At 33.0% G+C, this 18,340-nt stretch overlaps 1 protein-coding gene across 2 annotated transcripts; it reads right to left on the reverse strand.

Annotated features, from left to right (window-relative positions):
• Positions 1-728: 728 nt before the first annotated feature.
• On the reverse strand, positions 729-13,278 carry LOC143085146 (uncharacterized). Of its 2 annotated transcripts, XM_076261331.1 has the most exons (11): positions 12,990-13,278; positions 12,176-12,394; positions 11,021-11,239; positions 10,142-10,258; positions 8,417-8,773; positions 7,656-7,745; positions 6,403-6,600; positions 5,513-5,614; positions 4,278-4,451; positions 1,673-1,862; positions 729-991 (listed from the first exon to the last, which is right to left on the reverse strand). In XM_076261331.1, exons 1-11 carry the CDS (start codon positions 13,249-13,251, stop codon positions 787-789), a joined length of 2,133 nt encoding a protein of 710 aa, XP_076117446.1. In that variant the 5' UTR covers positions 13,252-13,278; the 3' UTR covers positions 729-786. The 2 variants fall into 2 exon arrangements, with proteins under 2 accessions (XP_076117446.1, XP_076117447.1); XM_076261332.1 differs by lacking the exon at positions 10,142-10,258.
• Between the last annotated feature and the right edge of the window lie 5,062 nt (positions 13,279-18,340).

Below are 18,340 nucleotides of genomic sequence, written 5' to 3' on the forward strand. Positions count from 1 at the left end.
GTTGATATTCCAAGAATATAACATTTCAGAAATTTCGTGCGCCCGACGTACTTTTCTGTATTCACTCTCACCAGGAACGCTCATGCAAAACATATGTATAATTTACATAAAAACATCAGCAACTATATGATATGACATAAAATCATCATAGATTCCAGGATTAAATTTTGTATTAACGTCAGACGTGCGTTTCGTCTTCAAAAGACTCATCAGTGACGCTCGAATCCAAAACAGTTTAAGAGGTCAAATAAAGTACGAGGCTGAAGAGCACCGAGGACCAAAATTCCTAAAAGTTTTACCAAAGACAACTAAGGTAATCTATTCCTGAGGTAAAAAAAGCCTTAGTATTTCTAAATTCAAAGGTTTTGTAAACAGTTAATTTATAAAAATGACCATATCAATGAAAATTCATGTCAACACATAAATGCTGACTTCTGGGCTGGTGATACCCTCAGGGAATTAAAACTCCACCAGCAGTGGCATCGACCCAGTTGTTGTAGGTACCAGGATTAAATTTTGTATTTACGCCAGTCGCGCGTTTCGTCTACAAAAGATTTATCAGTGAGGCTCGAATACAAACAAGTTAAAAAGGCCAAAATAAAGTACGAAATTGAAGAGGATTGAGAATAAAAATTCCTAAAAGGTTTTGTTCTACTTCCGTTTGTTTCCGTTCTTGATCATTGTCACCCAATGAAATTATGCCTTCAAAGTTTTGAAAATGCAATCAATAGGACAAAAAATGTTTATCTAATGAAATGAGGACAAAATAATTACATTTCAATCAAATTAACATTTAGTCGTATTTATAAACATATCACAGAAAGAACAGTTCTTGTGAAACTTCTTAATCTCTAATAGGACATCTTCTCTTCGTGAATCTTCCTGTGAGAAATAATATACCAAATGTCCTATTCTGAAGTCATGTGGAGGTAGATATTGGTGGAGAATATACATCATGTGACCATCTTCTGGGTTTCCTTTCTTGTGATACCTTTAGAAATATATATCATAAAATATTAATCGGCAATATTATATTTACATAGCTAGTCTTGTGTTAAAGCAGAAGGAAGAACATAATTTTGTCCTTGTGTATTAAAAATATGATGATTGGTTGCTGGTATTTAATATCCTTACTCTGAGAATTCAAGTCTGGTAACTATATAAAACAGAAGACATGAAAAAAAAACTAAAACAGAAAGAAAGCTTTCTTTACTTATTGATAATTTTGGGTTAAAATACCTGAGAATTAATGAAATCAAAGTTGAGATATTATATAAAGTGTTGACCAACTGACAAATGGACAGACAGATAGTGGTATACTATAATACGTCCCATAAATCGAATACAGGGTATAAATTATATATAGTCGCCCTCTGTCAGTTGTACAATTATTCAATTGGCTCCAAAATTTATCCGTATAATGGTTATGTTAAATAGTGTTGTGGTGTAGCATTCTTATATTGCTACCATTAGCCTCTATGCAATGACCACTTCCTGAGATATCTTGTGGTGAAGTTAAATTTTGATATCATGTCTGTGTCATTTCTGTTATTAGCACACTAAATCAAGCAAACAAATATAAACACAATACTCTTCTATTGAATTAACTGATGCATACAAACTCCCAAACAAAGTTGACAAAATCATGTGACAAATCTTATCACGTGCTTACTTTATATTGTCTATTCTGTATCCCTCTATTATTCTATAAAATTTCACAAATCCAACCCAGCATTGTGAATCATATTGTGTATTAGGGTCCAGCATATGACACATATTATTCAAATATTTTGAAGAAGTAAAATCATCCAAAGCATTTTTTAATTGTTGATTACATCTGTTACATTTCTCCATTATTGATTCTGAAATGAAATCATGTTAAGTTTATAATAATAAGATCATTGACAGATGAACCAACAAACAGATATGTACACTTTACAATCATTTCATACACCAAATAAAGTTTACTTGTTGATTATAGTATCTGAAAAACCGACATATTACGAAAACTCATTGACCAATGAACCAGAAAAAATAGGTCTAGGCCAGATACTCCATTTTATTACTCTATACACAAAATATAGCCGACATCTTGCTTTAAGTATTTGAGAAACAGAGCAAACCACTAAAAAAAAAACAACTTAACATTGACCAATGAACCATGTAAATGAGGTCAAGGTCAGATGATACCGGCTAGACCAAAGTGTACACCCTACAATTTTTCAAACAATTGTACTTGAAAAACACGAAAACTAAACATTGACCAGATAAACCATGAAGATAAGGTTTAGGTCAACTGAAACCTGCTTGATAAACATATTCCCCTTACAATCATTCAATACATCCAGGGCCGTAACTACCTATGAGGCAGGGGAGGCAACTGCCTCCCCTGAATTTTCTACACCAAATTTTTTTTGAAGTAATGAAATGAAATATTGACAATATATACACGAAGAACTTGAATTTATATTACAAACAACACTAGTTTACAGTTTTAACATTGTTATCATGATACGTGATATGTCTGTCATTTTCCGGATTTTTGATCGAAAGTGAACCGTTTCAGTATTTATTTTATTTATTTTTTTCGTGGCCGTCCGTCTGTTATTCAGTATTCCTACGAGAACACATACGAAACTTTGCTTTCGACAATTTTGAATAAAACATAACTATTCACATTTATTTAGGGGCTCAATTAAGCAGAGGAAGTTACCTTTGTATTGTGAATCTTTTAAGATATCGGAAATTCATTACCGGCTGAATCAGCTGTTGGGTCGTTTTTTAACGTCTCCCGATCGTGCGAGAACATTATGGTCAATGCCTCCCATTTGTTGTAGCAGGGACTTTCTATACTAAGTATAAACTAGCATAGAAAGTACCTGGTTGTAGTTATTAACATGTCTGTTCAGCTTTCAACAATATTGAAATTCAAGGTCCTCGATAAAAAAAAATCTTGCGTTCTTTAATCTGGTCCGAGACCACAATTGTCGTCCCTTGATTTTCGTTGTTCCTAGTGTTGACAGTGGGTTACTTGCCATTAATTTTTATACCCCTTCCAAATTTATTTCTCCATGTTTAATGCCTCAAATTGCAAGTAGGGGGGTGAAACTACACTGTAAAAAAATTTGGGTCCTGAATTTTAAAGGAAAGTAGTGATTTGGTCCAGCTGAAAAAGGTTGAAAATTAGCACTTCGGAAGCTGTCAAAAGATTTCAAGACGCCCTAAACATAAAATTGTCCATATTTTGAGTTAGAGCCGATGAAGTTTTCTATAATTTTGATATAATTTGTCCCAAAAGTAGTACAACACACTGTAAAAGTTTCTTTGAGAAATAAAAGCGCAGGTGGGATTTTTTTTATTTTCATTTATGTTCTAAAAGAAATGCACTACGAAATAATTGTGTTCTCGGATCATCTTGCTTTATATGTTCTTTATTAAACTTACCAGTTTTATTTCTTTAGCAAAAAAAAAATCTTTAAATACAGATCCCAGGATCCAGCAATACTGATGTTTCTTACAGTCACGGTCAGGAAATCGAAGGAAAACGGGTTATTTTTAGCCATTTTACTAAGAGAGAAAAAATCGGCGGCCACGATGAATTTTAAGTTAATAATTATAGGTCAAAGTACGGCCTTCAAGACGGAGCCTTGGCTCACCCCGAACAGCAATCTCAGCTTGTTTTTGCATAAAAATTGCTTCCAGGTTCAAGCAAAACTGACGTTTCTTAAAGTAAGGAAATCGAATTAAAACGGGTCATTTTTAGCCATTGACTGAGAGAAAAAAAAATCGGCGGGGGGGGGGGGGGGGGGGGGGGCTGCGCCCCAAAACCCCCTATCTTGGGCGCCTCAATCGGCAGCCCCCAAACCCCTGCCTCCCCTGAATTCGAACCCCAGTTACGGCCCTGACATCAAATATAGGTAACCTACAATTACAGTATTTTAGAAACGGACCCAATCACAAACTTTAACCTTGATCACGGATTCAATAAATTAGGTAGAGGTCAGGGGGACATTTTCCTATTGACAGAAAGGTGTTGACAGGAGTTGCCGCTGCCATAGTCGTATAGTTATACCTCGGACTTGCATACTGAGTCGAAAGCGAGACTAAACACCTTAAAAAAGTCAAAAGCAGAATTAAAACTTAAGCAATTAAACATTTTCAAACAGCGCTTATCTTTCAAAATATCACCATTTCTTCAAAAATGCTCATCATTATCAAGAGAAAATTACATTTGATGCTGGGAAAAACTCCAAATTAATGTCCATATTATAAATTACCTATTTTAATCTCAGTTATTTCGTCTTGTCCCTTTGAACTTTTTGCACCATTACAGCTATTGTCAGAAATAGCATGATATCTTTCAGAACTTTCTAATCTATTCAATCTAATCGAGGAAGACGGACTATTGATCTCAGGAAGACATTGTAGAGATGGGCTATCTGGACAACCATCTGCAATGGAGATCAAAATATAATGTTATAAAGTTGTCCATAATATATATAATTAATCTATCACATTGAATAGTGGCTTTTTGTTTTAGATACTGCCATTGTAAGCAATAATATCAAGCGAGCAAGCCAAGGTGAACTGGTATTCAAGCGGATGAAGTCAGTATAAACAAATAGTAACTGCTAGTATTCCTTTGTTAATTTATGTAACATTGTCATTTTGCTTAGTTTCTTTTGTTACCTATTCTTACATCGGACTAGGACTTCTTTTAAACTGAGTTTTACTGTGCATATTTCTATGTTTTTCTTTATTCTACATTGGCTAGAGGTATAAGGGAGAGTTGAGATGTCACAAAAAATGTTTGACCCCGTTGCATGTTTGCGCCCGTCCCAAGTCAGGAGCCTCTGGCCTTTGTAAGTCTTGAAAGTTTTTTTAATTTTAGTTCATTTATATATATGTTTTGGAGTTAAGTGTGACGTCCATTTTCACTGAACTGGTACATAATTTTATTTAGCTGAGGACCACCTTCGTGTGCGGGATTTTCCCGCTGAGTTGAAGACCCATTGGTGGCCTTTGGCTGTTGTCAGCTCTTTGGTCAGGTTGGTGTCTCTTTGACATATTCCCCATTACCATTCTCAATTTTATGTTCTACCATTTATTTGTCTTGTAGTCCTGTCATATAGTGTTGTCATTTTATTGTTATATTTAACATTGCCATAAAAGCGGGAGGTTTGACATGCCATTAAACCAGGTTCAACCCACCATTTGTTTCTTAAAGTGTCTCTGACCAAGTCAGGAAAATGGCTATAGTTATATTATAGTTCGTTTCTGTGTTTGTTACATTTAATGTTTTGTCGTTGTTCTCCTCTTATATTTGATGCATCTCCCTCAGTTTTAGTTTGTAACCCGGATTTGCTTTTCCACAATCGATTTATGAGTTTCGAACAGCGGTATACTACTGTTTCCTTTATTGATGATCGATGAATGTACTGATAAAGTTTCTTGGCCATCGTCATGTTGAACTTATTCGAATATTTAGCCTGTAACATATAATATAACTCACCATTCATTACTTTTTTTTCAACTGTGTCCATCGAATCAATATCTAAACTGATGAACGAAAAGGACATATTACTGCCACCGACGGGCTCTGGTCTTATTTTATCTGAGAAATTCAAATTTTTATAAATGACAATAGGAAATGACAGTTATCAAAGTTTTGTACGATCTGAAATATAATGCTTTATACAAATAGTTCACACTGTAGCTGTCTTTACCATATTACCATTAATAAAAGAATATATGGTATGAGTTTAAATAAAATAACTTTGTAGCAGAGATCAGTTATAGGTTAAACATGTGAATATAGGCTGCAGCGGTATTCCGTTTGCAAATAATCATAAGTCGATAAGAATAAGCAATTGAAGCATGGAAACTGACAGCATAAATTTTGTTCAAAATGATATACGAAAAAAAACATAATAAACATCAGCAAACAACTACCACTGAATTATGGATTTGGAACACACACAAATGTGCCAGGGTAGGACATCCACATGTGTTGCCTTTTACTACATTCGGCACAGGCAGAACAAAACAATCTTTCCTGTAAACAATTCAGAAATTGACTGTCTCCTCTTCTTAATAAAATATTTGATAAATATTTTGTATAGTCTATACTGTTGGTTTAGTAATTTTCATTGGTGTCTTTTTTCATTTTTGATTAAATTGTATTTAATGCCATTTGCCCCACTATTATGCTATTTCGAGGCAGTCAGTTTTTATCAGTGAATGAAAGAAGAACCACCGACCCTCATCGGGAACACTGACAACCCTATTCAATTATGATTGAAGTCGAGCACACCTGACGATATTTATATAGAGAAACGTTGACGAACTACCGAGTTCTTAGAACAGCTACGTCATGTTTTCGTGTAGATAAATTAAACTTACCACAAATTGTAATGTTAAAACTTCCTGTTAGTTTCCCTTGTTTATTATTGTCTTTTAATTCCCAATTATAAACACCCTCATTTTTTTTGCTGGCTGATCTTATCTTATAATAATTAAGTTTATGTTCATCATATTCTCTATCTATAATGAAGTCTGAATCTGTTTCTACTGTTTTAGATACTATAACAATCTCACTACCTGCAAAAATCATCCACATTATACAATTAAAATCATAATCCAGTAGTTAGCATTTGAGAGTTGTAGTTTCTGAAAGTACAGTCAAACCTTGTTTAGTTGAAACTTGAATAAGTTGAGTTTTTTTTTTCAGTCCCTCTAAAAGTTCTTTTTGATCAATGCATTTCGAACTCTTATTAAAAGTAAATCTAAGTTGATGCCATATTAAAGTTATTTTGGGTTTATTATTAGACACATTTTCATGTCAAGTATTTTGAAAGTGGGATCTACACTCCACAGTATACCACACTGTACTTGTCCCAAAACAAAATCCACAATCTCATTCTATTAATTGATTTCGTGATCTTTGACCTGGTTTATAGCTCAAAGACATTTTTTCTTCGTCTCAAATTATGTTTAAAGACATTGATTTAGAACATGAACCAACTGACCCAAAATTAATAAGGGTCTTGTTCTTAATTCTGTCTTACATATATTCTTAAGATGAGTAAGGGAAAGGTTTGACAGACGGTTCAAAAGATATCATTTGGAAACAAATCAAATGTCCACATTTCATATAATTAAAGAAAACCCTTAAAATCAATGGAGAATTTTCCCATTTACAGGAATATTATGAAAACCAAGTTTGGTAAAAGTCGAACAAAATAGCAGTATTTGAATAACTGCTTTCGTTTGGAAATGACCTCTACCGTAGTGACAAAAACAATGAGGCATTTATCTTCGTAATTATATAAGGGTATTTTAAAACTACTATCATACAGATTCAATTCAGATTCGTCATATTACATGAATAAGGCTTTGTCTAGACTTTCTACAATTACCTTTCTTTACTTTCTTTCTTACCAATTTATATGTTTTCTGATACTTACCAGTACTAGTATACTGATTTCCCTTTGGAGATGTCACTATAATGGTAATATCCTAGGTATAGTAGTAACATAAGGCAAAATTGAAACAAATAATAAGAAATAGACATGTAGCAATTCTTGACTTTGTCCAAATTTGACTAAAAAAATCAATTGAACAATCAGTTGCAGATCATGTACATTTGGTATTACCTCTAATGACACTGTAATAAATTTTCCCATCTCTGTATCTTTCTTTTATTCCACTTACTTTTACAAATGATGGCAGTTTAGGCTTTGTATCTACAGATATAAATATGTGAATAACAATTAGAAACAATTCTGTACAAAATCTGGTCTGTAATGCATTCAGAAAACAAAATATACAGAATTATGATTCTAGTCTGCACTGATTACATAGGCTTCTAAAAAGAAATAAAAAGATAACTTCAAAACATCTGTTTGTACATGATAATTTTAAAACTTGTATCGTCATCCATTATCTCATATTAGTAAAACAAGTGCATACACCCCGTCCTATGTTGGCATGAAATCCTATGTTCCTTATCATAATGTACAGTCATATGTAAACTTTTAGAGTACATATTTATAAAATAAACTCTGTGAATGTATGAATATTTTGTTATGTACAAAAGTTGTCCTTTTGAGTTACTTTTATATTAAAATTATAAAAAAAAGTTATATTAAATTTAAACAATTTCAACTCAACTTATCAGTTGATACATTTAAGTTTTCATTATCAATTCACCATCAAATATTCAAATGATATAATACATAAAAGTAATTTTTTGTTTTTATTTTTTTTGTTTTTTTGTTTTTTGTTTTTTTCTTATCTTAAACAGATTTTATTAATAATCACCAGTAATATCAACCCTAAATTGTCATATGATGTTACTAAGGGGGTTCAGCATTATTACAGTCGTATTAAAACAGTGATATATATATATATATACCATCATTATTACTCATCAGTGGCAACTGTGTACTAGTCAGTGTCAACCGTGTCTCTTTGGTAATGTCCTTCTCCAATCTAGCCACCCAAGGATTCATTTGATCAATTGTCAAACAATCAGGAATATAATGCCTTTCCTCATCTTCATCGATATTTGTAACACTTGCACTTCCCTTGTTTTCATAACTAATTGTGTCTATTCTGGTTGAACATGCATCACTGATATTCTTAGATAATTGTGTTTCACATATCATATAACCATTAGTCTGTCCGTTAACCTTAGACTCTATAGATATTGGAAGCATTTCCATTCCGATTGATGAACAGTTTTCACTTGAACTGCAGAATTTGTTTTTCACTACAAAATAATGTTACCTATAAACACAATCTGCAAGTTTGCATATTTACTAAGGTTGAATACCATTAGCATTATTTAAAAAGCTTAGTTCTTACGAAGCTTTTGTCAAAGATGAAATTTTCAATTTTAAGTTGCCATGATTATTCAATATACCTTATTGGATTCTTTGAAAATGTATGCTCTAATACTTTTGTTAATTACTTCCGTAACATATTTTAAATTATGAATACTAATAAAATATATTATGGATTTCAAAATCATTTTATGGATATATTTTTAATCCGTACATTTTCGATTTTTTAAAACAAACAAATGAAGTTAAACCAGTAAAAAGTTACTTGTTTTTTTGTTCTGTATTTAATAATAAAGTGTCCCGTAACTGTTACGTTCAAGCAAGTTTTACTTGATTCTGGTTTCTTTTGCCATTTATATAACAGACAGTCGATTTATTGTGTTGTACTTTAGATATTTACCTCCTAAATGAAAGTAGTTTATTGATGCAAGAGTTCATTGTTTGTCCGAAACTTTGTATTTTTAAATATGCTTAAATAAGTGATTTGAGTTTTGATAAAATCTATATGCCTATGGCATAAATAGCAAAAACTATGTTTAGGGTATTTTATATCTTGATTGACCTTTTTGTTTGTTTTAAAATCGAATATGCACACCCATTACAAGCAACACATAACAGTTAAACTATGGATCAAAGACAATTTACACCTGAGAAAATGCATCTACTGGAAAAATTAAGTTATCAATGAACCAGGAAAACGAGATGGAAGTCAGATGACCATTGCCAGTTAATTATGTAACCTTACACCACTGATTGATTATATTATATATGTAAGATACGAACTAGCCGAGAAATGAAACCTTCTCCCCTGTGCATTAAAAAGTTATTTAAAGCAGTAGCTTAACCTATACATTACGACAATGACAATAGATATATGACAGAAAAAACTTCACGATATACCTTTATACAAGACATGACGCAGCTAGGTCATCTAATATATACAATGTTGATCAAATATTTAAGAGGCTGCTATCAGATAAGCATCAGAGTGTCTGGTATTCTTTGGCTTTAGTTGCTTGTCATACATAAATGGCAATTTGCAAACAAAAGGTCAGAAGTTTTTCAAATTGTTTATCTTCAATCAAAATCATTGGAAATGTGTGCATTTGATATCTCAAGCAACTAACAATTTAACAAACATCAACCAAAGAAATCTAAAAGTCAGTATCGACAATTTGTCAAAAAATGAAAATAGATTGACAAACATGTGAATTCGGCAAATTTAGATGATGTCTTTCATATAAAGAAACGATTAAAAACCTGGGTGGTAAAATATTAATAAACCTGTGTCTTACGCTGTAAACAAAAATGATGCCATAACCTCTGCATGCAAGTTATTAATAATATAATGGCAATAATAAATGAAGACGGAATAATCACAATCACCATATATACCCAACTCTGTGTGACATCTGTAAAGATAATAGATATAACATGTTTAATTCCCCTTTAAGAATGATTTTTTTATCGATATTTTTCTTATAATTTTTTCGGATTTAAGTAACCGATGACAAAGTTTTATTTGACTTTTTGCTTCGTATTTTTTTTTTATTCGAAGGTCACTGATACGTATTTTGTAAATGAAACTCGCGTCTGGAGTACATGATTTAAGCCTGGTATCTATGATGAGTTTATTGCCACATTCTTACGGTAACTTCAAAGATAACAAAAAACATGCGATAAAGTTAAAAATATAAAATATTCATAAAATTGCATATTTAAAACTAAATCGAGTTGACATTGAGACAGATTGGCAGACCAATCAACATTTAATGAGGATAGTTTGTAAAAGGTCTTCCAGTTATCACTGCCTTCAAGTCGCCTTGAAGTTTAATAGATGTTATAATATTATTTGATCAGAAGTTGTCGCCTAGCTTTATACCATCGGAATGAAAAGAAACGATATGTGTTTGTAGATTTTCTTCCTTCTTCATCGATTCTGCCAAGTTTGTTCAAAGTATCTTTAAAGATAAAATGAAAATGCGAAAAATATAAATGACCAAGTACCAAGTATGCACAATAATGGCTTTATCACCTACCTCTGTTGACCAAGTGTTATTATATGTCCATTGGCAAAATTATGAATCAAAACTATTCGACCATAACAATTTCATCAATATCATTCAAGAAATGTTTCTACATATCATATACATCTTTCTGTAATAAGTTTATACCTTCGGTTTTGTCTAGACAGTTAACAAATTCTGGTTGGTTATTCCATGTTTTGTTCTCTCCACACCTGTATGACAGAGCAACGGGATTAACTAGAACCATACTGTCTTTAGAACACCTAGGCATACATGTTGTATTAATAGTAACACTACTAACATTGAGGGATGCGAATACATTGTTACAGGTCCATTCTACATGACTTTTATTTGGCAGGACACATTCTGAAAAATCGACATTGTTGTATATCTGAATGCTTGAAAATCTTAAATTGTACTAAATATATAATAAAAAAACTGCTAATCTGTTGAAGATATTTATAAAATTACCCGACTGAAATAACATATAATAGCACAAATAAACCAAAATAATCAAGCAGCCATGAAAAGTGTCTGTTGGAATGGATAATGCAAAAAGAACAAGAAATGTTTGTGATAGGATGACAGTTTGAAGTCTCCCAAACAAAGTCCGCATAAGTATATTCCCTAAAAACTCCTCTAGCATTCATTCATTTCTATTTAATTTTGATGATTTGTGGAATTTGAAAACAGTTAAGGTGAAAGGCCAAGGTTATTAGTTACCCTTAATTTTTGAGACAAAAGTTGACAATACGTTCCAATGGTCATTACTGAAGCCCTCATGAGTCCATCGTTGTTGTAATATTTAAAAAGAAAAAAAAACATAGGGTTCTATGTTATTAGTCAAGTCAATCAAGCATAAATTTGACCCTAACCTTGAAGTAATCGCAACAGAATGTTATTAAATTTTAATCTTTGGCATTATACCCCAAATATACACAGTTAAAGGTCCAATCAAATCAACCAAAAACTGACAAAAAAGACTCATTTGTGACAATGTCAATTTCCATAAGAAATTGAAAATGCTGATTTTGAGTTTTCCTTAAGTTAGATTTTATGGCACTTTTTTGTGTATATTTGGGGCCTAATGCTTTGGATTAGAACACAAACATTTTCTGTTGCAATTAGTTTGAGGTTAAAACTTAGTTTGGCTAGACTATATACTCCTATCTTCTGGCAAAATATCAAATACAGTACTTCTGTAGGTCTAGTTATCTTATATGAACATCTACAATGTCATGAATCACAATTATTTAACCTTAACCATCTTATCAATATCATATTTTTTTTATAACTTTATACCTTCAATTTTGTCTTGACAGTAAACAGATGTTGGTTGGTTGTCCCATGTTTTGTTTTCTCCACACCTGTATGACTGAGCACCAGGATTAACTAGAATCATGCTGTTTTTAGAACACCTAGGCATACATGTTGTATAAACGCTAACATTGAGGGATCTGAATACATTATCACATGTCCATTCTACCTGACTAACATGGCTATTATTTGGCAGGACACATCCTAAGAAACATAATTAGATTTTTTTTTTAATTTAATTGTTTTAAAATCTTGTTTAATATTTAATATCAAATGGTTGAAAAAGTTGCTCATCTAATACAGATGTTGATATATCGAAACTACTGGACTAAAATCCCAATTAAAAAAATAAGCCGAAATAATCAAGAACCCATGGAAAACACTTGTGTGCTGACTTGAATTATCATTGATATGTTCATAATAATAAATTAACTGTTAACAAAAAGTTTTTAATACTAAGGGTTTTCTACCTCAGGAATACATTAAACACACAAAATGCTCATCAATATTATCGAGTCCATACATAGTAAACTGTTTGTTATAGACTATCAATAATTTGGATTTGCGTTTAAGTCTGTTATAATCAAATATGAGAATTGGAGTCAAATCGGTATACATTAATTTGACAGGTAATGACCCTTTTAAACATTGAATCTTATGTTCACTACAATCATACATTTACATGAAATTATAAGTTTGATTTGAATAAGCCAATCAACTTGAAACTGAAATTCTGAAAATAGATCTGGTGAAAACATTAAACCTTATATTTGAAGTAATCTTGATCATTAGCATTTACCTACAAACTCCGGTTTCAGTCCCATCTTGTGTTCACATATACAGGAAGGGTTCTTTCCTGTCTGGTTTATTTCATCTTGTGTTGGATTACAAAAATCAACATCTTTATCGTCATACATTTGAAAAGCATAACCTGTTTCTCCATTCGATAATGCTTCATTAGGACAATAACAGCATACTCTATGGATCTGTGCTGCTGTGTCAAACCAACGACTATACAATAAATCAAAGATATATATCAACCAATAGGACAATAACAACATACTCTATGGATCTGTGCTGCTGTGTCAAACCAACGACTATACAATAAATCAAAGATAGATATCAACCAATAGGACAATAACAGCATACTCTATGGATCTGTGCTGCTGTGTCAAACCAACGACTACACAATAAATCAAAGATAGATATCAACCAATAGGACAATAACAACATACTCTATGGATCTGTGCTGCTGTGTCAAACCAACGACTACAAAACCAATAGGAGATATACTAACCAATAGGACAATAACAGCATACTCTATGGATATGGGCTGCTGTGTCAAACCAACGACTACACAATAAATCAAAGATATATATCAACCAATAGGACAATAACAACATACTCTATGGATCTGGGCTGCTGTGTCAAACCAACGACTACACAATAAATCAAAGATATATATCAACCAATAGGACAATAACAACATACTCTATGGATCTGTGCTGCTGTGTCAAACCAACGACTACACAATAAATCAAAGATATATATCAACCAATAGGACAATAACAACATACTCTATGGATCTGGGATGCTGTGTCAAACCAACGACTATACAATAAATCAAAGATATATATCAACCAATAGGACAATAACAGCATACTCTATGGATCTGTGCTGCTGTGTCAAACCAACGACTACACAATAAATCAAAGATATATATCAACCAATAGGACAATAACAACATACTCTATGGATCTGGGCTGCTGTGTCAAACCAACGACTACACAATAAATCAAAGATAGATATCAACCAATAGGACAATAACAACATACTCTATGGATCTGGGCTGCTGTGTCAAACCAACGACTACACAATAAATCAAAGATAGATATCAACCAATACGACAATAACAACATACTCTATGGATCTGTGCTGCTGTGTCAAACCAACGACTATACAATAAATCAAAGATATATATCAACCAATAGGACAATAACAGCATACTCTATGGATCTGTGCTGCTGTGTCAAACCAACGACTACACAATAAATCAAAGATATATATCAACCAATAGGACAATAACAACATACTCTATGGATCTGTGCTGCTGTGTCAAACCAACGACTATACAATAAATCAAAGATATATATCAACCAATAGGACAATAACAGCATACTCTATGGATCTGTGCTGCTGTGTCAAACCAACGACTATACAATAAATCAAAGATATATATCAACCAATAGGACAATAACAACATACTCTATGGATCTGTGCTGCTGTGTCAAACCAACGACTACACAATAAATCAAAGATATATATCAACCAATAGGACAATAACAACATACTCTATGGATCTGTGCTGCTGTGTCAAACCAACGACTACACAATAAATCAAAGATATATATCAACCAATAGGACAATAACAACATACTCTATGGATCTGTGCTGCTGTGTCAAACCAACGACTATACAATAAATCAAAGATATATATCAACCAATAGGACAATAACAACATACTCTATGGATCTGTGCTGCTGTGTCAAACCAACGACTACACAATAAATCAAAGATATATATCAACCAATAGGACAATAACAACATACTCTATGGATCTGTGCTGCTGTGTCAAACCAACGACTACACAATAAATCAAAGATATATATCAACCATTAGGACAATAACAACATACTCTATGGATCTGTGCTGCTGTGTCAAACCAACGACTACACAATAAATCAAAGATATATATCAACCAATAGGACAATAACAACATACTCTATGGATCTGTGCTGCTGTGTCAAACCAACGACTACACAATAAATCAAAGATATATATCAACCAATAGGACAATAACAGCATACTCTATGGATCTGTGCTGCTGTGTCAAACCAACGACTACACACTAAATCAAAGATATATATCAACCATTAGGACAATAACAGCATACTCTATGGATCTGTGCTGCTGTGTAAAACCAACGACTATACAATAAATCAAAGATATATATCAACCAATAGGACAATAACAACATACTCTATGGATCTGGGCTGCTGTGTCAAACCAACGACTACACAATAAATCAAAGATATATATCAACCAATAGGACAATAACAACATACTCTATGGATCTGTGCTGCTGTGTCAAACCAACGACTATACAATAAATCAAAGATATATATCAACCAATAGGACAATAACAGCATACTCTATGGATCTGTGCTGCTGTGTCAAACCAACGACTACACAATAAATCAAAGATATATATCAACCAATAGGACAATAACAACATACTCTATGGATCTGGGCTGCTGTGTCAAACCAACGACTACACAATAAATCAAAGATAGATATCAACCAATAGGACAATAACAACATACTCTATGGATCTGTGCTGCTGTGTCAAACCAACGACTATACAATAAATCAAAGATATATATCAACCAATAGGACAATAACAGCATACTCTATGGATCTGTGCTGCTGTGTCAAACCAACGACTACACAATAAATCAAAGATATATATCAACCAATAGGACAATAACAACATACTCTATGGATCTGTGCTGCTGTGTCAAACCAACGACTATACAATAAATCAAAGATATATATCAACCAATAGGACAATAACAGCATACTCTATGGATCTGTGCTGCTGTGTCAAACCAACGACTATACAATAAATCAAAGATATATATCAACCAATAGGACAATAACAACATACTCTATGGATCTGTGCTGCTGTGTCAAACCAACGACTACACAATAAATCAAAGATATATATCAACCAATAGGACAATAACAACATACTCTATGGATCTGTGCTGCTGTGTCAAACCAACGACTACACAATAAATCAAAGATATATATCAACCAATAGGACAATAACAACATACTCTATGGATCTGTGCTGCTGTGTCAAACCAACGACTATACAATAAATCAAAGATATATATCAACCAATAGGACAATAACAACATACTCTATGGATCTGTGCTGCTGTGTCAAACCAACGACTACACAATAAATCAAAGATATATATCAACCAATAGGACAATAACAACATACTCTATGGATCTGTGCTGCTGTGTCAAACCAACGACTACACAATAAATCAAAGATATATATCAACCATTAGGACAATAACAACATACTCTATGGATCTGTGCTGCTGTGTCAAACCAACGACTACACAATAAATCAAAGATATATATCAACCAATAGGACAATAACAACATACTCTATGGATCTGTGCTGCTGTGTCAAACCAACGACTACACAATAAATCAAAGATATATATCAACCAATAGGACAATAACAGCATACTCTATGGATCTGTGCTGCTGTGTCAAACCAACGACTACACACTAAATCAAAGATATATATCAACCATTAGGACAATAACAGCATACTCTATGGATCTGTGCTGCTGTGTCAAACCAACGACTATACAATAAATCAAAGATATATATCAACCAATAGGACAATAACAGCATACTCTATGGATCTGTGCTGCTGTGTCAAACCAACGACTATACAATAAATCAAAGATATATATCAACCAATAGGACAATAACAACATACTCTATGGATCTGTGCTGCTGTGTCAAACCAACGACTACACAATAAATCAAAGATATATATCAACCAATAGGACAATAACAACATACTCTATGGATCTGTGCTGCTGTGTCAAACCAACGACTACACAATAAATCAAAGATATATATCAACCATTAGGACAATAACAACATACTCTATGGATCTGTGCTGCTGTGTCAAACCAACGACTACACAATAAATCAAAGATATATATCAACCAATAGGACAATAACAACATACTCTATGGATCTGTGCTGCTGTGTCAAACCAACGACTACACAATAAATCAAAGATATATATCAACCAATAGGACAATAACAGCATACTCTATGGATCTGTGCTGCTGTGTCAAACCAACGACTACACACTAAATCAAAGATATATATCAACCATTAGGACAATAACAGCATACTCTATGGATCTGTGCTGCTGTGTCAAACCAACGACTATACAATAAATCAAAGATATATATCAACCAATAGGACAATAACAACATACTCTATGGATCTGGGCTGCTGTGTCAAACCAACGACTACACAATAAATCAAAGATATATATCAACCAATAGGACAATAACAACATACTCTATGGATCTGTGCTGCTGTGTCAAACCAACGACTACACAATAAATCAAAGATATATATCAACCAATAGGACAATAACAACATACTCTATGGATCTGGGCTGCTGTGTCAAACCAACGACTACACAATAAATCAAAGATATATATCAACCAATAGGACAATAACAGCATACTCTATGGATCTGTGCTGCTGTGTCAAACCAACGACTATACAATAAATCAAAGATATATATCAACCAATAGGACAATAACAGCATACTCTATGGATCTGTGCTGCTGTGTCAAACCAACGACTACACAATAAATCAAAGATATATATCAACCAATAGGACAATAACAACATACTCTATGGATCTGTGCTGCTGTGTCAAACCAACGACTACACAATAAATCAAAGATATATATCAACCAATAGGACAATAACAGCATACTCTATGGATATGGGCTGCTGTGTCAAACCAACGACTATACAATAAATCAAAGATATATATCAACCAATAGGACAATAACAACATACTCTATGGATCTGTGCTGCTGTGTCAAACCAACGACTATACAATAAATCAAAGATAGATATCAACCAATAGGACAATAACAACATACTCTATGGATCTGTGCTGCTGTGTCAAACCAACGACTACAAAACCAATAGGAGATATACTAACCAATAGGACAATAACAGCATACTCTATGGATCTGTGCTGCTGTGTCAAACCAACGACTACACAATAAATCAAAGATATATATCAACCAATAGGACAATAACAACATACTCTATGGATCTGGGATGCTGTGTCAAACCAACGACTACACAATAAATCAAAGATATATATCAACCAATAGGACAATAACAGCATACTCTATGGATCTGTGCTGCTGTGTCAAACCAACGACTATACAATAAATCAAAGATATATATCAACCAATAGGACAATAACAGCATACTCTATGGATCTGTGCTG

This window comes from Mytilus galloprovincialis, chromosome 8, assembly GCF_965363235.1.
Source record: "Mytilus galloprovincialis chromosome 8, xbMytGall1.hap1.1, whole genome shotgun sequence".
NCBI lineage: Eukaryota > Metazoa > Mollusca > Bivalvia > Mytilida > Mytilidae > Mytilus > Mytilus galloprovincialis.